Source organism: Chiloscyllium plagiosum, unplaced genomic scaffold (assembly GCF_037043375.1).
Source record: "Chiloscyllium plagiosum isolate Xiang-an unplaced genomic scaffold, Cpla_swu_hap1 HiC_scaffold_5, whole genome shotgun sequence".
Lineage (NCBI taxonomy): Eukaryota > Metazoa > Chordata > Chondrichthyes > Orectolobiformes > Hemiscylliidae > Chiloscyllium > Chiloscyllium plagiosum.
Window position 1 is genome coordinate 131739383 of NW_028270143.1, and position 24724 is coordinate 131764106.

Genomic DNA, 24724 nt, shown 5'->3' on the forward strand with positions numbered 1-24724 from the left:
TCTGGAGTTCGCTTCCTCAAACAGCTTCCTTAAAATTAATTCAAGGCTGTTCCATAGATTTTCGATCGACAAGTGGTGTCAAGGGTTATGGTGTGTAGGCCAGAAAATGGAGGTGAGACCACCACCAAATCAGCCAAAGATCTTATGGGATCAAAGCTGGCTTTGTGGGCCCTGTTCTGTTCCTAAGTCTTATTTTCTTTGACCTAATGGCTTCAGAGAGTGGAGAAATCTGACTGTTTGATTCACAAGTGTACAACTCCCGTGAGAGTTTGGGACAGGTCTGGGAGTTGCTAATGGGGCTGCTTCATGCTGCTGAAATGTTGGGGGCATCTCAACCATATTTGTAGAAATGGAAACCAAAAGGACTGCAGATGCTGCTAAATCCGAAACAAAAATCAGAAATTGCTGGAAAAGCTCAGCAGGTCTGGCAGTGTCTGTGGAGAGAAATCAGAGTTAACGTTTCAGGTTCAGTGACCCTTCCTCAGAGGAAAGCTGACCAATTCAAAACGTTAATGCATCTGGATGTAGGTTTGTTGGAGGAAGGTTCATTTTCAGACGTTTTATCACCATAATAGGAAACATCTTCAGTGAGCCTCCGGACGAAGCACTGCTGATATTTCCTGCTTTCTATTTATATGTTTGGGGTTCTTTGGGCTGGTGATGTCATTTCCTGTGGTGATGTCATTTCCTGATCTTTTTCTTAGCAGGTGGTAAGTGGGGTCAAGGTCAATGTGTTTGTTGATAAGAGTTCTGGTTGGAATGCCATGCTCCTAGGAAATCTTGTGTGTGTCTCTGTTTGGCTTTTCCGAGGATGAATGTGTTGTCCCAGTCAAAGTGGTGTCCTTCCTTATCTGTATGTAAGGATACTAGTGAGAGAGGGTCATGTCGTTATGTGGGTAGTTGATGTTCATGTATCCTGGTGGTTAGTTTTCTGCCTGTTTGTCCACTGTAGTGTTCATCTTCTCAAAACTCGCTAACCAAAATGTTAACTCTGACTTCTCTCCACAGATGCTGCCAGACCTGCTGAGCTTTTCCAGCATTGCCTGCGATTGGAACTTTTTCAAACAAGTATTACATTCCACTGTCCCTTATACAAAATGCCAACCTTAAGCCATATGTTGCAATGTAGAGCTATATCTATCGTTCCCTGCTAGATTAATATGACGACAGTATATGAGGTGCTAACAGGTTAGAGGTACCTACAGGAGTCAGGGTCATTGTCAAACAGTTTATTATCAATATCAAATCTAATCTTCAATTTTCCTTCTCTCACCTGTCAACTTCAGGGATCCTCTTTCGTCAAGTAAAATATTTTCACATTTCAAATCTCTGTGAAAGAGTTTTCAGCATATATTAGACAGGCATTAAGTCCTCCCAATGATGCATGCTTATAAAACAAATTTAGTAACGCTACCACTGCAACTGTGGCAGTGAGATTTCATCTCAGAATCCTGTCTTACAGGAATGTTCTCCCGGGGCAGGTACAGCTCGGGGTTAGGTATAGAGTAAAGCTCCTTTCTATACTGTCCCCATTAAACGTTCCTGATAAAGGTACAGCACAGAGTTAGATATCTGAGAAAGTAACAGCTTAGTGGTATTAATGCTGGACCGAACCCAGGTAATGTTCTGGGGCCTTGGGTTTGAATCCTGCCATGGCAGAATTTGAATTCAATAAAAGTCTGGAATTAACAGTCTAATGATGAACCCATTGTCGATTGATGGAAAACCCCGTCTGGGAAAGAAACTGCCATCTTTACCTGGGTCTGGCCTCCATGTGACTCCAGACCCACAGTAATGTGGCTGACTCTGGGCAATTAGGGATGGGTAATGCTGGCCTAGCCAGTATCACCCTCATCCTGTGAGTAACTGAGGAGACAAGATACAGAGGAAAGCCTTCTCCACTGTGTCCCCATCAAACACTTTGGGATACTAATAGGTTTGTGATAGAGAGGCGGGTGTGTGTGTTGGGGTATGTGGATGGGGGTGTGTGGGGGGGTGTATGGATGAGTGTGTGCGAGGGCTCTGTGGGTGTGTGGGGGGTTGTGTAGGTGGCGGTGTGGGAAGGGTGTGTGAGGCCTGTGTGTGGGTGGGTGTGTATGTGGGTATGTGTGGGGGGTCTGAGTGTGTAGGTACGTGGGTGTGGTGGGGTGTGTGTAGGGGGAAGTGTGTGGGGAGTGTGTGTGGTGGGTGTGTGGGTCTGTGGGGGGGGGTGTGTGTAGGGGGGATGAGTGTGTGGATGTGTGGGGGGGTGTGGGTTTGGGGGTGTGTGGTGGGATGTGTGTAGGGGGAATGTGTGGGGAGTATGTGTGGTAGGTGGGAGAGGTGTGTGGGTGGATGTGTATGTGGGTATGTGTGGGGGGTGTGAGGGTGGATGTGTATGTGGGTATGTGTGGGGGGTGTGAGTGTGTAGGTACGTGGGTGTGGTGGGGTGTGTGTAGGGGGATGTGTGTGGTGGGTGTGTGGGTCTGTGGGGGGGTGTGTGTAGGGGGGATGAGTGTGTGGATATGTGGGGGTGTGTGGGTTTGGGGGTGTGTGGTGGGATGTGTGTAGGGGGGATGTGTGGGGAGTATGTGTGGTGGGTGTGTGGGTCTGTGGGGTGTGTGTGTGTAGGGGGGATGAGTGTGTGGATGTGTGGGGGGTGTGTGGGTTTGTGGGGGGTGTGGTGGGGTGTGTGTAGGGGCGATGTGTGTGTGGATGTGTGGGGAGTGTGTGTGTGGGGGGGTGTGGGTCAGTGGGGTGTGTGTGTAGGGGGGATGTCTGTGGATGTGTGGGGAGTGTGTGTGGTGGGTGTGTGGGTCTGTGGGGGATGTGTGTGGGGAGTGTGTGTGGTGGGTCTGTGGGGGATGTGTGTGTAGGGGGGATGAGTGTGTGGGGGGTGTGGGGTTTGTGGGGGGTGTGGTGGGGTGTCTGTAGGGGCGATGTGTGTGGGGGGGGGTGTGGGTCTGTGGGGTGTGTGTGTAGTGGGGATGAGTGTGGATGTGTGGGGAGTGTGTGTATTTGTGGGGGGGTGTGGGTCTGTGGGGGGTGTGGTGGGTGTGTGTAGGGGGGATGTATGGGAAGTTGTGTGCAGGGGGGGTGTAGGTCTGTTGTGGGTGTGTGTAGGGGGGATATGTGTGTGGATGTGTGGGTTTGTGGGGGGTGTGGTGGGGTGAGTGTAGGGGCGATGTGTGGGGGATGTGTGTGGGGAGGGTGTGTGGGTCTGTGTGGGGGTGTGTGTGTGTGGTGGGGGAATGTGGGTGGGGGGTGTGGAGGGTGTGGATGGGTGTGTAGAGGGTATGTGTGGTGGGGTGGGTGGGGGGTGTGGAGGGTGTGGATGGGTGTGTAGAGGGTATGTGTGGTGGGGTGTATGGGTGGGTGTGGGGGGTGTGGTGGCTTGTGTGTGGGTCTGTGGGGGGGGTCTGTGGGGTGCGTGTGTGTGGAGGTCTGTGGGGGGGTGTCTGGATGGGTGGGTGGGTGGGTCTGTGGGGGATGTGTGTGGGTGGGTGTGTTGGTCTGTGGGGGGTGTGTCTGCGTGGGTGTGTGTATATGTGTGTGGGGGGATATGTGTGTGTGAGGAGTGTGGGTGTGTGTGGTGGGGTATATGTAGAAGGCGATGTGTGTGGGGAGTGTGTGTGTGGATGTGTGGGGAGTGTGTGTGTGGGAGGGTGTGAGTCTGTGGGGGGTGTGGTGGGGTGTGTGTAGGGGGGATGAGTGTGTGGATGTGTGGGAAGTGTGTGTGTGTGTGCGGGTTTGTGTGTAGGGGGGACGTGTGGGGTGTGTGGGTTTTTGGGGGTGTGGTGGGATGTGTGTAGGGGCGATATGTGGGGGATGTGTGTGGGGGGAGGGTGTGTGGGTCTGTGGGGGGGTGGTAGGGTGTGTGGGTATGTGGGGAGTGTGGGTCTGTGGGGGGGGGGGTGTTTGTGGTGGGGGAATGTGGGTGGGGTGTATGGGTAGGTGGGATGTGTGGTGGGGTGTAGGTGGGTGTGTGGGTGGTTGTATATGGGGGTGTGTGTGTGGGTCTATGTGTGGTGTGGGAGTGTGTGTGGGTCTGTAGGGGGTGTGTGTGTGGTTGGGTCTGTGGGGTGTGTGTGTGTAGGGGTCGGTGTGTGCGTCTGTGAGGGTGTGTGTGTGTTGGTCTGTGGAGGGTGTATGTGTGGGTGTGGGTCTGTGGGGGGTGTGGTGGGGTGTGTGTGGGGGCGATGTGTGTGTGGATGTGTGGGGAGTGTGTGAGTCTTTGGGGGGTGTATGTGTGGGTGGGTGGGTGTGTGGATCTGTGGGGGGTGTATGGGTGGGTGGGTGTATGGGTCTGTGGGGGGGGTGTGGGTCTGTTGGGGGGGGTGTCAGTCTGTGGGGTATGTGTGTGGGTGTGTGAGTCTGTGGGGTGTGTGTATGGGTGGGTGTGTGTGTGGGTCTGTGGGGGGTGTGGATGTATGTGTATGGGTGTGTGGGTAGTGTGGGTTTGTGTGGGGGGATGTGTGTGTGAGAATGTGTAGGGGTGTGGGGGGTGTGGTGGGTGGTAGAGTGTGTGTGTGGTGGTGTGTGTGTATGTGTGTGGGTGGGGGATGTGTGTGTGGGGGGGTGTGGTGGCATGTGTGGGTCTGTGTGGGGTGTGGATGTGTGTGGGTGGGTGGATGTGTGGGTCTGTGGCGGGTGTGGATGTGTGTATGGGAGTGTGTGTGTGTGTGTGGGGGGGAAATGTGTGTGTGTGGTGGGGTGTATGGGTGTGAGTGGGGGGGGGTGGATGTGTGTGGGATGATTGTGTGTGTGGGTGTGGTGAGGTGTGTGTGGGTGTGGTGAGGTGTGTGGGTGTGGTGAGGTGTGTGTGGGGTGTGTGTGTGTGGGGGTGTGGTGAGGTGTGTGGGGGGTGGGTGTGTGTGGGGTGTGTGTGTGGTGAGGTGTGTGGGGGGTGGGTGTCATGGCGATGTAATGGGCTGGGTTGTAATGGGGGTACACTCAGCTGGGTTGAAATTCTGCCCTCTTCCCCCCCCCCCCCCCTCACCTCCCGGTACCTGTGCACGATGTTCTTGCTGTGACAGTGTGAGACTGCTCCCACCAGCTCGGTGAAGAGGCGCGCAGCCTCCCCCTCCTGTAGTCCCAGAGCAAGTCTCCGGTCCGACAGGCGGTTAATATACTCCAGCAGGTCACCCTTCACGGCCAACTCCAGCACCAGGTAGAGGCGGCTCACAGAGCAGAAGGTCTCATACAGCTGGATCTGGGGGGTGGAGGGACAAGGAGAGAGGGTGACGGGGGGGGGTGGGAGGGGAATTAAGGTGAGGGAACAGGAGGAGGGGAGTGAGAAGGATGTTGTGGGAGAGTGGAGTGAGGGAGAGAGAATTAGAGTGGGGGGAGCATGGGGAAAGGGGGCATCAGGTGGGAGAGGAGTGTGGAGCATAGGAGGTGGGGGAAGGAGTGAGAGGCGGGGGGAGAGAGTGAGGTGGGACAGAGCGGGGGGTGGGGGCAAGGTGTGTGGAGAGTTGGGGGAGAGGTTGGCGTGAGATCACAGTGGGGAGAGAGGCAGGGAAGTGGGGTGGGGGAGAGGAAGAGAGTGAGAGAGGGACTGAGACATAGAGAGATAAGGATAGGGAAGAGAAATTGGGAGAGGAAGGGGGAATGGGGTGGTGAAACGTGGAGAGAGGGAGAGGAGGAGGAGGGCAGAGAGATGGAAAGGAAAGAGGGTGTGGACGACAGAGAGAGGAAAATGGGACAGTGAGAGGTGTGTGTGGGTGTGAGAGAGAGAGATGGAGAAAGAGGAAGAAGCAGAAAGATAAGAAGGAGGGATAGATGGTGGAAATGATAGGGAGGTAGAAATGGAGGATGGAAGAGGGAGAGGAGAGGAGGAGGGGCAAAACGAGAAAGGGAGAGAGAGTTAGTCTCTTTTATTCATTTTCCCCATGTCTGACCTCCCAAATGCAACAAATTGAGAGCATGGACCTGCGCTTGGGGGAGGGGAGCAGTCACACAGGAACTAACTGTCCGTGAGCTGGTTAACTGTGGGGGGCCTCACACAGCCACTACAACACTGTGGGGGTGGTGGGATAGTCGCGGGGAGAGAGGAGGTTCCTTACCCAGCCCCCTATGTCTGCTCGACCAGGGTGGTCCTCACAGTCAGAGTCACCCCCTCCCACCTCGAGCTCAGAGACCCCGGCTGTGCCAAAGAAAGGACAAGGGAGAATCTGCATTGCCACGTCACCTTTCCCGTCCTCTGGGACCGCTGCTGGCCAGGCTGCGGAGGGTCTGTTGCAGGGGCAGACAGGGCACGCGAGACCCCCACCCCTGGGCCTGGCCTGCGGCCGGGTTCATACAGGCCTGAGCCTGAGACAGGAAACGGCTCGTGTTCATACCACGTTCGGGTGTTTGTAGGTGCTCAGCAGAGCGTTGATTTCCCGGGACAGACACCGTTGAGGCTGCTGTGGCCGCTGACAGATTGGGATGACCTTAATGGCGACCTGCAGAGACAGGGCAGAACACAGTTAAAACTTTCTCCACCGTCTAAAATCTTTCCAAACTTCTGCCAAGGCTGATGTCCTGATGAAGTGTTACGCCCAAAACGTCCACTCTCCTGCTCCTCGGATGCTGCCTGACCGGCTGTGCTTTTCCAGCACCACACTCTTGGACTCTGAAGGCATTCTATCCTTTACTACAAGAGAAATTGGACAGACATGTGCCTCAGTGAGACAGGACACTGGTGTGACTGTGTCTTCAACACTGTGCGGTTTTAACACATGGGAGGGGAATCAGAGAGTGAAACCTGGAAGGTGGGGCGGTTTCCTGAAGAGGGAATGTTGTACAGTCTGGGTTTGTTCCCACTGGGAACGTAGAAGAGTGAAGTTTGATCCGATTGAAGAGTACACAATCCAGAATGGGCTTGACAAGGTGGACGTGGGAAAGGTGTTCCCTCTGGTGGGTCAGTCCAGAACGAGGGGTCACCTTTTCGGGGAAAAAGACAAAGAGTGATTTTTTTTTGCTCATTGGGTTGTGTGATTTTGGGAGTCAGTGCTGCCGCAGGCTGTAGGGGTGGGGTCATTGTGCCATACAGCACGGAAACAGACCCTTCGGCCCAACCCGTCCGTGCTGACCAAGTTTCCCAAACTAAACTCGTCCCGTTTGCCTGCTTAGGGCTCACGTCCCTGTAAACCTTTCCCTATCCGGGCACTTGTCCAAACATCTTTGAAATGCTGCCATTATACCTGCCTCTACCACTGTACTTAAACACGCACCACCCTCTGTGTGAAAAAGTTGCCCCTTCCCATCCCTTTTAAATCTTTCCTCTCTCACCTTAAACCTATACTCTCTTGTTTTGGACTCCCTCACCCCAGGGAAAAGACCTCGTCTATTTACCCAATCCATATCCCTCATGATTTTATAAACCTCGATAATCTCTCAGCCTACTGTGCTCAAAGGGAAAAAAGTCCCAGTTTATCCAGCCTCTCCTTATAAACTATACCGTCCGGTCCCAGCAACAGGCTGGTAAATCTTTCTTGCACGCCAATTAAATAATATCCTTCTGCTATGTTTACAACAGACGTGGATCAAGTCTTGGGACCTGAAATGTTACCACTGTTTCTTTTGCCAAGGATGTTGCCAGGCCTGCTGAGTTTCTCCAGCATTTTCTGTTTTTATTTCAGTTTTCCAGCAGTCCACAGTACTTTGAGTGGATGGATTCTCGTTACACGGGGAATCAAGGGTTATTGGATTATTGAAGGATGTGAATGGTCTGGTTCTGCTGCCAGGACAAGCCCAGAATGACATACATCCAGAGAAGATCAATTCTAGCATGTTCGAATACAGGAAAGCAGCCACTCAGCAAGTGCACAGCACAGGCTATGCGTACACTACAGGGGAGACAATGGTATACTGATATTATCACCAAACTATGAATCCAGAGACCCAGATAGTGTTCCAGGGACCTGGGTTCAAACCCTGCCACTGCAGATGGTGGAATTTGAATTCAATACAAATCTGAGAGTGAGAGTACAATACTGACCCTGACTCCATTGTTGATTTTTGGAAAACCCATCTTGTTTAGTAAATGCCCTTGAGGGAAGGAAACTGCCTGCACATAACTCCAGACCCACAGCAACGTGGTTGGCTCTGAAATGTAGTGATGAGCAATAAATGCTGCCGAGCCAGCGATGCCTGAATCCCGTGAAGGAATAAAAACGATCTCACAGACAACAATGTGGGAATGATCAGAAAACCCGTTTTAGAGGTGTTGACGCCCTGCACTGCGCCACTCTCTCAGCACTGACCCTCCGACAATGCGGCACTCCCTCAGTACTGACCCTCCGACAGTGCGGCGCTCCCTCAGCACTGACCCTCCAACAGTGCAGTATTCCCTCAGCTCTGACCCTCTGACAGTGCAGCACTCCCTCAGCACTGACCCTTCAACAGTGCAGCACTCCCTCAGCACTGACCCTTCGACAGTGCAGCACTCCCTCAGCACTGACCCTCCGACAGTGCGGCGCTCCCTCATCACTGACCCTTCAACAATGTGGTGCTCACTCAGCACTGACCCCCCAACAGTGCAGCACTCCCTCAGCACTGACCCTCTGATGGTACGGTGCTCCCTCATCACTAACCCTTCAACAGTGCACCACTCACTCAGCACTGACCCTCCGACAGTGGGGCACTCCCTCAGCACTGACCCTCCGACAGTGCCCACTCCTTCAGCACTGATCCTCTGACAGTGCAGTGCTCCCTCAGCACTGATCCTCTGACAGTGCGGCACTCCCTCAGCACTGACCCTCTGACAGTGCAGTGCTCCCTCAGCACTGATCCTCTGACAGTGCGGCACTGACTCATCACTGACCCTCCGACAGTGCAGCACTCCCACAGCGCTGACACTCTGACAGTGCAGCGCTCCCTCAGCACTGACCCTTTGACAGTGCAGAGCTCCCTCAGCACTGACCCTCTAACAGTGCGGCGCCCCCTCAGTACTGACCCTCTGATAGTGCGGCACTCCCTCAGCACTGACCCTCCGACAGTGCAGCACATCCTCAGGACAGACCCTACGACAGTGTGGCACACCCTCAGCGCTGATTCTCCGACAGTGTGGCACTCCCTCAGCACTGACCCTCCGACAGTGTGGCACTCCCTCAACACTGACCCTCCAACAGTGCAGCATTCCCTCAGCACTGACCCTCCAACAGTGCGGCATTCCCTCAGCACTGACCCTGCTACAGTGCGGCTCTCCCTCAGCACTGACCCTCTGACAGAGCGGCGCTCCCTCAGCACTGACCCTCCGACAATGCAGCACTCCCTCACGACTGACCCTCCAACAGTGCGGCACTCCCTCAGCACTGACCCTCTGACAGAGTGGCGCTCCCTCAGCACTGACCCTCCGACAATGCAGCACTCCCTCAGAACTGACCCTCCAACAGTGCGGCACACCATCAGCACTGACCCTCCGACAGTGCTGCTCTCCCTCAGCACTGATCCCCTGACAGTGCAGTGCTCCCACAGCACTGACCCTCCGACAGTGCGGCACTCCCTCAGCACTGACCCTCCGACAGTGCGGCCCACCCTCAGCGCTGATCCACCGACAGTGCAGTGGTCCTTCAGCACTGATCCTCTGACAGTGCAACGCGCATTCAGCACGGACCCTCCGACAGTGCGGCACTGCCACAGCACTGACCCTCCGTCAGTGCGGCGCCCCCTCAGCACTGACCCTCCGACAGTGCGGCGCTCCCTCAGCACTGACCCTCTGACCGTGCGGCACTCCCTCAGCACTGACCCTCTGACAGCCCAGCACTCCTACAGCACTGACCCTCTGAAAGTGCGGCGCCCCCTCAGTACTGACCCTCTGACAGTGCAGCACTCCCTCAGCACTGACCCTCCGACACTGCAGTGGTCCCTCAGCGCTGACCCTCCGACAGTGTCCACTCCCTCAGCACTGACCCTCTGACAGTGCGGCGCCCCCTCAGTACTGACCCTCTGACAGTGCGGCACACCCTCAGCGCTGATCCTCTGACAGTGCAGTGCTCCCTCAGCACTGACCCTCCAGCAGTGTGGCGCTCCCTCAGCACCTACCCTCTGAAAGTGCAGCGCCCCCTCAGTACTGACCCACTGACTGTGCAGCACTCCCTCAGCACTGACCCTCCAACAGTGCGGCAGTCCCTCAGCAACAACCCTCCGACAGTGCAGTCCTCCCTCAGCACTGACCCTCTGACAGTGCGGGACTCCCTCAGCACTGACCCTCTGACAGTGCGGCACCTCCTCAGCACTGACCCTCCGACAGTGTGGCACTACCTCAGCACTGACCCTCCAACAGTGCAGTGCTCTTTCAGCACTGACCCTCCGATAGCGCGGTTCTCCCTCAACACTGATCCCTGACAATGCGACAGACCCACAGTGCTGACCCTCCGACAGTGCGGCACTCCCTCAGCACTGACCCTCCATCAGTGCGGCATTCCCTCAGCACTGAACCTCCGACAGTGCCCACTCCCTCAGCACTGACCCTCCGACAGTGCCCACTCCGTCAGCACTGATCCTCCGACAGTGCCCACTCCCTCAGCGTGATCCTCTGACAGTGCAGCGCTCATTCAGCACTGACCCTCTGATAGTGCGGCACTCCCTCAGCACTGACCCTCTGACATTGCGGCACTCCCTCAGCACTGACACTCTGACAGTATGGCACTCCCTCAGCACTGACCCTCCGACAGTGTGGTGCTCCCTCAGCACAGACCCTCCGGCAGTGCGGCCCTCGCTCAGCACTGACCCTCTGACAATGTGGCGCTCCATCAGCACTGACCCTCTGACAGTGCGGCACTCCCTCAGCACTGACCCTCTGACAATGTGGCGCTCCCGCAGCACTGACCCTCTGACAGTGCGGCACTCCCTCAGCACTGACCCTCTGACAGTGCAGCACTCCCTCAGCGCAGACCCTCTGACAGTGCGGCGCTCCCTCAGCACTGACCCTCTGACAGTGCGGCGCCCCCTCAGTACTGACCCTCTGACAATGCAGCACTCCATCAGCACTGACCCTCCGACAGTGCAGCACTCCCTTAGCACTGACCCTCCAACAGTGCGGCACACCCTCAGCGTTGATCTTCCGACAGTGCTGTGGTCCCTCAGCACTGACCATCTGACTATGTGGCACTCCCTCAGCACTGACCCTCTGACAGTGCGGCACTCCCTCAGCACTGACCCTCTGACAGTACCCACTCCCTCAGCACTGACCCTCTGACAGTGCAGCACTCCCACAGCACCTACCCTCTGAAAGTGCAGCGCCCCCTCAGTACTGACCCTCTGACAGTGCAGTAGTCCCTCAGCACTGACCCTCTGACCGTGCGGCACTCCCTCAGCACTGACCCTCTGACAGCCCAGCACTCCCACAGCACTGACCCTCTGAAAGTGCGGCGCCCCCTCAGTACTGACCCTCTGACAGTGCAGCACTCCCTCAGCACTGACCCTCCGACAGGGCGGCGCTCCATCAGCACTGACCGTCTGACAGCATGGCACTCCCTCAGCACTGACCCTCCGACACTCCAGTGGTCCCTCAGCGCTGACCCTCCGACAGTGCGGCACTCATTCAGCACTGACCCTCCGACAGTGTCCACTCCCTCAGCACTGACCCTCTGACCGTGCAGTGCTCCCTCAGCACTGACACTCCGACAGTATGGCACTCCCTCAGCACAGACCCTCCGACAGTGCGGCACTCCCTCAGCACTGACCCTCTGACATTGCGGCACTCCCTCAGCACTGACACTCCGACAGTATGGCATTCCCTCAGCACAGACCCTCCGACAGTGCGGCACTCCCTCAGCACTGACCCTCCGACAGTGCGGCACTCCCTCAGCACTGACCCTCCAACAGTGCGGCACACCCTCAGCGCTGATCCTCTGACAGTGCAGTGGTCCCTCAGCACTGACCCTCTGACAGTGCGGCACTCCCTCAGCACTGACCCTCTGACAGTGTCCACTCCCTCAGCACTGACCCTCTGACAGTGCCCACTCCCTCAGCACTGACCCTCTGACAGTGCCCACTCCCTCAGCACTGACCCTCTGACAGTGCAGCACTCCCACAGCACTGACCCTCTGAAAGTGCAGCGCCCCCTCAGTACTGACCCTCTGACAGTGCAGCACTCCCTCAGCGCTGACCCTCCGACAGTGCGGCGCTCATTCAGCACTGACCCTCCGACAGTGCGGCACTCCCTCAGCACAGACCGTCCGACGGTGCAGCACTCCCTCAGCACTGACCCTCTGACAGTGCAGCACTCCCTCAGCGCTGACCCTCTGACAGTGCGGCGCTCCCTCAGCACTGACCCTCCAACAGTGCGGCGCTCCCTCAGCACTGACCCTCTGACAGTGCCCACTCCCTCAGCACTGACCCTCTGACAATGCAGCACTCCATCAGCACTGACCCTCTGACAGCGCAGCACTCCCTCAGCACTGACCCTCTGACATTGCAGCACTCCCTCAGCACTGACCCTCCGACAGTATGGCACTCCCTCAGCACTGACCCTCCAACAGTGCAGTTCCCCCTCAGCACTGACCCTCCGACAGTGTCCACTCCCTCAGCACTGACCCTCTGACCGTGCTGCACTCCCTCAGCACTGACCCTCTGACAGCCCAGCACTCCTACAGCACTGACCCTCTGAAAGTGCGGCGCCCCCTCAGTACTGACCCTCTGACAGTGCAGCACTCCCTCAGCACTGACCTTCCGACAGTGCAGCGCTCCATCAGCACTGACCGTCTGACAGCATGGCACTCCCTCAGCGCTGACCCTCCGACAGTGCGGCGCTCATTCAGCACTGACCCTCCGACAGTGTCCACTCCCTCAGCACTGACCCTCTGACAGTGCGGCGCCCCCTCAGTACTGACCCTCTGACAGTGCGGCACACCCTCAGCGCTGATCCTCTGACAGTGCAGTGCTCCCTCAGCACTGACCCTCCAGCAGTGTGGCGCTCCCTCAGCACCTACCCTCTGAAAGTGCAGCGCCCCCTCAGTACTGACCCACTGACTGTGCAGCACTCCCTCAGCACTGACCCTCCAACAGTGCGGCAGTCCCTCAGCAACAACCCTCCGACAGTGCAGTCCTCCCTCAGCACTGACCCTCTGACAGTGCGGCACTCCCTCAGCACTGACCCTCTGACAATGTGGCGCTCCCGCAGCACTGACCCTCCTACAGTGTGGCAGTCCCTCGGTGCTGACCCTCTGACAGTGTGGCACTCCCTCAGCACTGACCCTCTGACAGTGCGGCGCTCCCTCAGCACTGACCCTCTGACAGTGCGGCGCACCCTCAGTACTGACCCTCTGACAATGCAGCACTCCATCAGCACTGACCCTCCGACAGTGCAGCACTCCCTTAGCACTGACCCTCCAACAGTGCGGCACACCCTCAGCGCTGATCTTCCGACAGTGCTGTGGTCCCTCAGCACTGACCCTCTGACTATGTGGCACTCCCTCAGCACTGACCCTCCGACAGTGCGGCACTCCCTCAGCACTGACCCTCTGACCGTGCGGCACTCCCTCAGCACTGACCCTCTGACAGCCCAGCACTCCCACAGCACTGACCCTCTGAAAGTGCGGCGCCCCCTCAGTACTGACCCTCTGACAGTGCGGCACTCTCTCAGCACTGACCCTCCGACACTGCAGTGGTCCCTCAGCGCTGACCCTGCGACAGTGCGGCACTCATTCAGCACTGACCCTCCGACAGTGTCCACTCCCTCAGCACTGACCCTCTGACCGTGCAGTGCTCCCTCAGCACTGACACTCCGACAGTATGGCACTCCCTCAGCACAGACCCTCCGACAGTGCGGCACTCCCTCAGCACTGACCCTCTGACATTGCTGCACTCCCTCAGCACTGACACTCCGACAGTATGGCACTCCCTCAGCACAGACCCTCCGACAGTGCGGCACTCCCTCAGCACTGACCCTCCGACAGTGCGGCACTCCCTCAGCACTGACCCTCCAACAGTGCGGCACACCCTCAGCGCTGATCCTCTGACAGTGCAGTGGTCCCTCAGCACTGACCCTCTTACCGTGCGGCACTCCCTCAGCACTGACCCTCTGACAGTGCGGCACTCCCTCAGCACTGACCCTCTGACAGTGCCCACTCCCTCAGCACTGACCCTCCGACAGTGCGGCGCTCCCTCAGCACTGACCCTCTGACAGTGCCCACTCCCTCAGCACTGACCCTCTGACAGTGCAGCACTCCCTTAGCACTGACCCTCCAACAGTGCGGCACACCCTCAGCGCTGATCTTCCGACAGTGCTGTGGTCCCTCAGCACTGACCCTCTGACTATGTGGCACTCACTCAGCACTGACCCTCTGACAGTGCCCACTCCCTCAGCACTGACCCTCTGACAGTGCAGCACTCCCACAGCACCGACCCTCTGAAAGTGCGGCGCCCCCTCAGTACTGACCCTCTGACACTGCAGCACTCCCTCAGCACTGACCCTCCGACAGTGCGGCGCTCCATCAGCACTGACCGTCTGACAGTGTGGCACCCCCTCAGTACTGACCCTCTGACAGTGCGGCACTCCCTCAGCGCTGACCCTCCGACAGTGCGGCGCTCAATCAGCACTGACCCTCCGACAGTGCGGCACTCCCTCAGCACAGACCGTCCGACGGTGCAGCACTCCCTCAGCACTGACCCTCCGACAGTGCAGCACTCCCTCAGCGCTGACCCTCTGACAGTGCGGCGCTCCCTCAGCACTGACCCTCTGACAGTGCGGCGCTCCCTCAGCACTGACCCTCTGACAGTGCCCACTCCCTCAGCACTGACCCTCTGACAATGCAGCACTCCATCAGCACTGACCCTCTGACAGCGCAGCACTCCCTCAGCACTGACCCTCTGACATTGCAGCACTCCCTCAGCACTGACCCTCCGACAGTATGGCACTCCCTCAGCACTGACCCTACAACAGTGCAGTTCCCCCTCACCACAGACCCTCTGACAGTGCGGCACTCCCTCAGCACTGAGCCTCTGACAGTGCGGCGCTCCCTCAGCACTGAGCCTCTGACAGTGCGGCGCTCCCTCAGCACTGACCCTCTGACAGTGCGGCGCTCCCTCAGCACTGACCCTCTGACAGTGCGGCGCTCCCTCAGCACTGACCCTCTGACAGTGCGGCGCTCCCTCAGCACTGACCCTCTGACAGTGCGGCGCTCCCTCAGCACTGACCCTCTGACAGTGCGGCGCCCCCTCAGTACTGACCCTCTGACAATGCAGCACTCCCTCAGCACTGACCCTCTGACAGTGCAGTACTCCCTCAGCACTGACCCTCCAACAGTGCGGCACACCCTCAGCGCTGATCCTCTGACAGTGCAGTGGTCCCTCAGCACTGACCCTCTGACCGTGCGACACTCCCTCAGCACTGACCCTCTGACAGTGCGGCACTCCCTCAGCACTGACCCTCTGACACTGCCCACTCCCTCAGCACTGACCCTCTGATAGTGCCCACTCCCTCAGCACTGACCCCCTGACAGTGCCCACTCCCTCAGCACTGACCCTCTGACAATGCCCACTCCCTCAGCACTGACCCTCTGAAAGTGTGCACTCCCACAGCACTGACCCTCTGAAAGTGCGGCGCACCCTCAGTACTGACCCTCTGACAGTGCAGCGCTCCCTCAGCACTGACCCTCCGACAGTGCGGCGCTCCATCAGCACTGACCGTCTGACAGTGTGGCACTCCCTCAGCACTGACCCTCCGACACTGCAGTGGTCCCTCAGCGCTGACCCTCCGACAGTGCGGCGCTCATTCAGCACTGACCGTCCGACAGTGCGGCTCTCCCTCAGCACTGACCCTCCGACAGTGCTGCACTCCCTCAGCGCTGACCCTCGGACAGTGCGGCGCTCCCTCAGCGCTGACCCTCTGACAGTGCGGCGCTCCCTCAGCGCTGACCCTCTGACAGTGCGGCGCTCCCTCAGCGCTGACCCTCTGACAGTGCGGCGCTCCCTCAGCGCTGACCCTCTGACAGTGCTGCGCTCCCTCAGCGCTGACCCTCTGACAGTGCGGCACTCCCTCAGCACAGACCGTCCGACGGTGCAGCACTCCCTCAGCACTGACCCTCTGACAGTGCGGCGCCCTCTCAGTACTGACCCTCTGACAATGCAGCACTCCATTAGCACTGACCCTCTGACAGTGCAGTACTCCCTCAGCACTGACCCTCCAACAGTGCGGCACACCCTCAGCGCTGATCCTCGGACAGTGCAGTGGTCCCTCAGCACTGACCCTCTGACTGTGCGGCACTCCCTCAGCACTGACCCTCTGACAGTGCGGCACTCCCTCAGCACTGACCCTCTGACACTGCCCACTCCCTCAGCACTGACCCGCTGACAGTGCCCACTCCCTCAGCACTGACCCCCTGACAGTGCCCACTCCCTCAGCACTGACCCTCTGACAGTGCCCACTCCCTCAGCACTGACCCTCTGAAAGTGTGCACTCCCACAGCACTGACCCTCTGAAAGTGCGGCGCCCCCTCAGTACTGACCCTCCGACAGTGCGGCGCTCCATCAGCACTGACCGTCTGACAGTGTGGCACTCCCTCAGCACTGACCCTCCAACACTGCAGTGGTCCCTCAGCGCTGACCCTCCGACAGTGCGGCGCTCATTCAGCACTGACCCTCCGACAGTGCGGCGCTCATTCAGCACTGACCCTCCGACAGTGCGGCACTCCCTCAGCACTGACCCTCCGACAGTGCGGCACTCCCTCAGCACTGACCCTCCGACAGTGCTGCACTCCCTCAGCGCTGACCCTCTGACAGTGCGGCGCTCCATCAGCACTGACCCTCTGACAGTGCGGCGCTCCATCAGCACTGACCCTCCGACAGTGCGGCGCTCCCTCAGCGCTGACCCTCCGACAGTGCGGCGCTCCCTCAGCGCTGACCCTCTGACAGTGCGGCGCTCCCTCAGCGCTGACCCTCTGACAGTGCGGCGCTCCCTCAGCGCTGACCCTCTGACAGTGCGGCGCTCCCTCAGCGCTGACCCTCTGACAGTGCGGCGCTCCCTCAGCGCTGACCCTCTGACAGTGTGGTGCTCCCTCAGCGCTGACCCTCTGACAGTGCGGCGCTCCCTCAGCGCTGACCCTCTGACAGTGCGGCGCTCCCTCAGCGCTGACCCTCTGACAGTGCGGCGCTCCCTCAGCGCTGACCCTCTGACAGTGCGGCGCTCCCTCAGCGCTGACCCTCTGACAGTGCGGCGCTCCCTCAGCGCTGACCCTCTGACAGTGCGGCGCTCCCTCAGCGCTGACCCTCTGACAGTGCGGCGCTCCCTCAGCGCTGACCCTCCGACAGTGCGGCACTCCCTCAGCGCTGACCCTCCGACAGTGCGGCGCTCCCTCAGCACTGACCCTCCGACAGTGCGGCGCTCCCTCAGCACTGACCCTCCGACAGTGCCCACTCCCTCAGCACTGACTGTCCGACAGAAGGAAATCTGCTACCTTCACCTGGTCTGGCCTACAAGAGACTCCAAACCCTGCAGCAATGGGAATGTCTCTTAAATGCCTCCTGAAATGGCTTAGCAAGAGCCTCAGTAACCAGTAAAAAATCTTGAAGGATTGAAACTAGATGGAGCAGCTGGTAATGACTGAGCCCCATAACACTGCCACACGCTCTTTACTAACATTGTCAGGTTTGTGCTAACGCTGGGACTGTTCTCTCTCAGACCAGCCAACAACCGGTTCAAATATTCATCTCCTTCAACAGCAGCTTCCAACCCCATGACCACTTCCATCTCAAAGGACAAGGCCAGCAGAGACATGGGAACACCATCCTCTGCCCATCCTTCCAGGCCATTCACCATCATGACTTGGAAATATATCGCCGTTCCTTCACTGTCGCTGGGTCAAAGTCCTGGAATTCCCTCCCCAACGGCATTGTGGGTCTACCTACATCACATGGACTACAGCGGTTCAAGATGGCAGCTCACCTCCACCTTCTATCCAATAAAAGAATTTTTAAAGATATTGGCCAAGTGTTGGCAAATAGCACTGGATTGGGTTGGGATATCTTGGTGGCATGGACAGGTTGGACCGAAGGGTCTGTTTCCATGGTGAACATCACTGTAACTATATAAAAATACTTACCCTCTTCTCTTTCTTGTTGTGGAGACCAACAGCCAATCGGAAATTGCAGCAGATCTTATCCTGGGTTGGGACTGCCAGATACACTCGGGAGAATGAACCGGAGCCGATTTTCCTGGTGAGCAGGTAGCCCCTCTCCCTGCACTCACTCACCTCATCCACCTTGGCTTCATCCATAACCAGTGACCCAGACTTGACCATGTGTGCCTTGGGAGGCTGGGAGAAAGCAACGACCATGAGGAAAGGCCAGAGCCCTCAGTTCATCCTTGATGCTTCTTCGTGGGTCAGACAGGTCCAGTGTAAGCATACGGACATTGAGGAAGGTATCTGGTGACGGTCTGGTTCAAGAGTTTGCAATCAGGCTCTCTCCCTTCCTGTCCTGGTCAGTTTGTGCCGTTTCCTGAGAGGCTGACTTCCAAATTCTCTTTCTAAAAGAAAATACACCGTTCCAGAATGTGCTTTTTTTTTGGCCAATAGAACAATCTAGAATTGGAACCTTCCGGGTGTTCCACATTCCAGTCAGTCTTTGTTCAGTGCGACGCTGTATGTGTTTAACTCCCTCCGTCCCATTCCCTCGGCTTGCTGACCTTACACCATCTCCCAGTCTGACCACACCTCAACTATCCTCATGTTTGGAAATCCCCCTTTCCGTTCTGTCAGCGCCATGGCAACCGAATTCCTTGGCCAGGCTCCTTGATAACGGTTTCCTTAACTCACTGTCGATGAAATGGGAAGTAACCCAAGTAATTAGCATTGATCAATAACGTTGTGTTTGTATAGACGGTGGTTTACACAACTAGTTCACAGGAGTTAATGCCCCAGAATAGGATTAGACCCTTTGGTCCCTCTAGCCTGCACTGCTGTTCCAGATCATGATGGGGAGCTGCTGGTGTTGGACTTGGGTGGACACACGACACCAGGTTACAGTCCAACAGGTTTATTTGAAATCACAAGCACTCCAAAAGCTTGAGAGTTCAAATACATCTGTTGGACTCTAACCTGGTGTCGTGTGACTTCCGACCCTGTTCCAGATCATGTCTGATTGGGCCCCGTCTCTAAGGAAGGATGTGCTGGCCTTGGAGAGGGTCCAGGGGAGTTTACCAGAATGATCCCGGTGGGGGGGGTGAAGGGTTTGTCACATGAGGAGGGGTAGAGGGCTCTGGGTCTGTCCTCGATGGAGTTTATGATGGAGGGAGGAATCTGATTGAAATTACCAAATACTGAGAGGCCTGGATACCGTGTGGATGTAGGGATGTTTCCGCAAGTAGAAGAGACTAGGACCGAAGGGTACAGCCTCAGTGTGACGGGATAGCTCTTCAGAACTGAAATGGGGAGGAATTTCTTCAGACAGAGGGTGGGGAATACGTGGGACTCTTTGCTGCAGAGGGCTATGGAGGCCAAGTCATTGTATTTAAGACAGAGATAGATAGGCTCTTGATTGGTAAAGGGATCAAAGATTACAGGAAGAGACAGGAGAATGGGGTTGAGAAACATATTAGCCACAATTGAATGCTGGAGCAGACTCAATGGGCTGAATGGTTTAATTCTGTTCCTTTACTGTATGGTTTTACAATCGTATCATCTGCTTCAATGTCAGGTTTCCATGCTAATCCAACATCCCTTGATGTTGTTAGTAAAAACAAATCTATCACAGTCTCCCTTGAACTTAATACCATCAGCTTCCATAGCTCTCAGAGACAGAGATCTGAACCCTCTTACTGAAGAGGTTCTTCCTCACCTCTGTGCCATATGGGCTTGGCCCTGATTCTGAGACTGTGTCCCTTGGTTGTAGACCACAGAACCAGGTCAAACATCCTTCCTGCATTTACTCCGTCCACCCCTCGAAGTATTCTGTAAGGTTCTATGAGATTGCCTCTCCTTCTGAACTCCAGGGAATATAGGCCCAACCTTCTCAAAATCTCCTTATGGGACAGTCTCATTATCCCAGGAAACAGTCTGGTGAACCTCCATTGTGTTCCCTCTGTGGTAAGTATGTAGGCATGACTGTGAGAACTGGGAACAGGAGTGGGCCATTCAGCCCCTCAAACCTGCTCCACCGTTCAACAGGATCCTACATTCCTCACATCCATTTTCCTGCCCTTTCCCCAACTTATCAAGACGCTATTGATCTCAGCCTGAAATGTCCACAACGACTCTGCCCCCCACAGCTCTCTGTGGCAAGGTGTTCCGAAGACTCTCAATCCTCTGAGAGAAGCAATTCCCTCCTCATCTCAGTCTTCAGTTGGTGTCCCTATATTCTGAGGCAGTGCCCTCTGGCCCTCGACTCTCCCATGAGGGGAAACACCCTCTCGGCATTGACCCTGTCGAGCACGTTGACAATCGGATATGTTTCGGTGAGATCCCCTCCCATTCTCCTCAACCCCAGGGAGTAGAGTCCCAAAATGTTTAACCTTTGCTCATAAGACAATCCCTCCATCCCTCGTCCTAGTGAACCTTTGCTGAACCACCTCTGATGAAATAATATAGTTTCTTCAATAAGTGGAGCAAAACTGCACACCTTACTCTCACAGTCCTTTAACTATAACTGTCTTAGTTCTAACTTAATTTTGTAGAATTGGAAAGCAACTACTTTTCAATTTATTCCTCTTTAGTATCCAAGATTTGTACCATTAGAGTCAGCCATTGTAAAAATGTTTCACTGTGTTCCTGTACTTCTGGACTGGAGTACATGTGACAAGAAAAGGATATTCTATTTTCCAGTTGCAGTAAGACTTCCCTACTCTGATGAACATTTCACTGCACTCATTCGTTCATACTCCAACCGCCGTGAAATAAGGGCCTACATTCCATGACCCTTCCTGATTCCCTGCTGCCCCTGTCTGCTGGCTTTCTGTGTTTCATGTACAACTCCCCCAAAGTCCCACTGTGTTGCAGCTTTCTGTGGTTTCTCTCCATTCAAGGGGACCAAGACTGCACACAATACTTCGGATGCAGTCTCTGCCAATGTTCTGTACAATTGAAGCAAGATAAAGGCTAATATCTCCTGATAAAGGCTAACGTACCACTTGCCTTCTGAATGACTTGTGTCCCCACCCCCTCGGGGCAGGGCACTGGAAATCAAACCCCAGTTTTCCTGGAGTTGTCACAAATGTGAAAACCTGATGAAAGCCCCAATTTCCCCATCCTACCTGACTGTTTAATCCAGAAGAACATGCATACAAGCTTTTTATCATTAGGCTGGTACAATTGCAACATTTAAGAGGCATTTGGATGGGTATATGAATAGGAAGGGTTTGGAGGGATATGGGCCGGGTGCTGGCAGGTGGAACTAGATTGGGTTGGGATATCTGGTTGGCCTGGGCAGGTTGGACCGAAGGGTCTTTTTCTATACTGTACATCTCTATGACTCTGTAAGAAAATCACTAATTGTTACTCGCAAGCAATTTTAACCAACACCAGATATAAATTGCTAAAATATAACTCTATAACTTAAACTCTAACACTTTAAAAAAAAACTATACACTTACAAAAATACACATAAAGAGATAAAACCACTCACAAATACTATGGGTGGGAAGTGAAAATAAATCTCTGACGCACGGTTCTGGCACCAGTCTGGACCTGTGGACATCAATGAGGTGTGTTCCATCAGTTCCCTACCAATTCCTTCTGACTCTTTGAGGATGACATGAAGTTGTAGTCACGTTGATTTCAATCATTCATTCACCATTGTCCCTTTGCAGTGTCTCTGAAGGTAGTGCTCCAGTTCCTCTTTCGGGAAGGGAATTTTCAGAGAGAAAGAGTGAGTAGCTATCAGCTTGGAATTTTCTTTTACCTTCTCCACTCGCAGGAGGGTGGCAGAGAGACAGAGATTATTTCTGTTGTATTGTCCAAGCACAACCACTCACCCAGGATCCAATCAAGAAACTGTTACTCTGCTGAGTCCTCCCGAACATGATGTGTAGGAGCCGGTGTTGGACTGGGGTGGACAAAATTAAAAGTCACACAGCACCAGGTTATAGTCCAATAGGTTTATTTGGAAGCACTAGTTTTCGGAGCACTGCTCCTTCGTCAGGTAGCTGTCTGATGAAGGAGCAGCATTCCGAAAGCTAATACTTCTAAATAAAACTGCTGGACTGTAATCTGGTGTTGTGTGATTTTTAACTTTGCCCTCCTGAACACACATATGCAACTGGCCTTGGCTGAACAACCAATCAGAAGTCTGTCCTAGGACTAAACCCCGACCGAGCAGAGGTGTCCTGGTGTTTGAATAAGGCCGTTCTGTGGAGACAACACACATTGCGTTCAGCTAACACTATTGTTTCAAATGAGCTGGACTAAAATGTTTCTCAGTTCTGGATCCCTGTGAACTGAAAACAATGCGAATGGCCTCGAATGTTTACTCTAGCTGTGGTAAAGTGATCAGTGTAAATATTACAACATAGGAATCTGTACTCAGCTGCCTTCTGATTTAATCACTGTTCCAGAAGGACTATCTGACCTTCGTTCTCTTTAAGAAAAAGGCAACACTTTCTAGAAGTAACCGACACCCATCAGATCTCTAGCTTAAAACATCATTACATACCATTCATCATAATATAGATTGTAATATGCAGGACCCAGCACTAATCCCTGTGGCACTCTGCTTCCAGCTCACCATTTATACCTCCTCTCTGTTTCCTGTAGGCTAACAAGCCCTTTATCCACACTCATCTGTTACCCCCTACACCACGTGCTGTTCTCTTGGGAGAGAGGGGGTGAAAGCCAGGATGGAAGGGTCAAGGAAATGAGGAGAAAGTGAGGACTGCAGATGCTGGAGACCAGAGTTGAAAAGTGTGGTGCTGGAAAAGCGCAGCAGGCCAGGCAGCATCCGAGGGGTCAAGGAAATGAGGACAAGGAGTGAGTGGTGATGAAGGAAAATGATGGAATGGGGATGGATGGCTAGAGGGTGGAAGGATTTAGAATGGAGTGAGTGAGGAAGGAGTGACTGAGAATGGATTAGAGGGAGTGAGGGTGCAGGGGGTGATCATTGAAGGAGGGATGGATGGGGATAAAGGCAGGGAAGAGGAGGGAAAGAGACAAAAGGAGGAGGAAGAGGTGGAGGAGGGACCAAAGAGGAATGGATCGCAGAACAGATGGAGGAGGGTAGACGAGTGGGGATGAAAGAGGGAGTGAGTGTGAGGAAGTGAGAATGGATAGAGTGAGAAAGGAGTGTGAAGGAGGAGGAAATGTAAGAGGAAGAATAAGGATGGAGGGAGTGAAGAATGGGAGTGGGGATGGAGGAAGTGGAATGGAAGAAATGGGAGGGATACTGGGAAGACAGTGAGGATGAAGTGAGTGTGAGGGATGATATAAGGAAGAGGAGGGAGTGAGGGAGGGAGTAAGGTTGGAGAAAGCATGAGGGAAAGAGTGAAGAGCAGAGAGAGAATATGGAGGAAATGAGAGGGAGGTTGTGAGAGCGGAGATCATGAGAGATGGGAATGGGTGTGTGAGGGAGGAAGTGAGGATGGAGAGAAGGATGAGAGTGATTGAGGGAATGAGGATGGAGTAAGGTGAGGGAAAGAATGAGGATGGAGGGTGTGATAATGGAGAGAGAGAGAGTGAGGATGGAGGGGATAAAGATGGAGGAAGTGGGGATGGTGGGTCTGAGGATAGAGGGAGTGAGGAATGGGAATGAGCGTGGATAGAGGGCGTGAATGGCAGGAGGGAAAGGAGTAAGGGTGAGGGAGGATGCATCTTCTCAACATCTACCCTGCCAAGGTCCATCAGAACCTTGTATGTTTGAGTAAGATTAGATTCCCTACAGTGTGGAAGCAGGCCCTTCGGCCCAACAAGTCCACACCGACCCTCCAAAGAGTAACCCAATCAGACCAAACTCGCCTGAGGCAGTAATCGAACCTGGGTCCCTGGTGCTGTGAGGCATCAGTGCTAACCACTGAGCCACCATGCCACCCCCCCCGCCCCCCACCCCTCAGGTCATTAACATAGATTAATATTAACTGGAGCCCTAGATTTGATCTTTGTGACACTCTACCAGGATGTTGCCAGGTATGGAAGATTTGAGTTATACCTGCACCCATAGGTTCTTCTGTTCTACCACACTACCCAAGGCCCTACCATTAATTACCTCAGTCCATTCGCCCATCTGACCAAGGTCACATTTTAAAAATAACCTCTTCACTATCCACAACATCACCAATTTTGTTGTTATCTGCAAACTTACAAATCATAACCTACTATATTCACATCCAAATCCTTTATATAAATGGTAAAATTCAGTGGACCCATCACCAATCCTTGCAGTACACTGATGGTCACAGACAGCCTCCAGTCTAGAAAACACACCTCTACCACCACCCTCTGTATCCTACCATGAAGCCAATTTTGTATCCAATTGGCTAGCTCCCCCGGGATTCCATATGATCTAACCCTGCTAACCAGTCTACCCAGGTAGAACCTTCCTGAAGAAGGGCCTGTGCCCGAAACGTCGAATCTCCTGTTCCCTTGATGCTGCCTGACCTGCTGCGCTGTTCCAGCAATAAAGTTTCAACTTTGATCTCCAGCATCTGCAGACCTCACTTTCTCCTAGAACTTTGTCAAATGCCTTGCTGAAGTCAATATAGACAATGTCCACCATTCTGCCTTAATCAATCTTCTTTGTCATTTCTTCAAAAAACTGAACCAAGTTAGTGAGACATGATTTCCCACGCACAAAGCCTTGAGACTATCCCATATTCAGTCTTTGCTTTTCCAAATGC

General features: G+C 54.9%; 1 protein-coding gene across 1 annotated transcript in view; it reads right to left on the reverse strand.

The window, feature by feature from the left end:
• LOC122550346 (testis-specific serine/threonine-protein kinase 5-like) overlaps positions 1-18206 on the reverse strand; it is a 27572-nt gene extending 9366 nt beyond the window's left edge. The window contains exons 1-4 of the mRNA XM_087987771.1: positions 18009-18206; positions 6321-6425; positions 4989-5191; positions 1274-1329 (exon numbers count right to left, since the gene is read on the reverse strand). Of these exons, the coding sequence (XP_087843897.1) occupies positions 1274-1329; positions 4989-5191; positions 6321-6425; positions 18009-18206 (562 nt within the window). The remainder of the gene's footprint in view (positions 1-1273; positions 1330-4988; positions 5192-6320; positions 6426-18008) is intronic.
• Positions 18207-24724: the final 6518 nt, after the last annotated feature.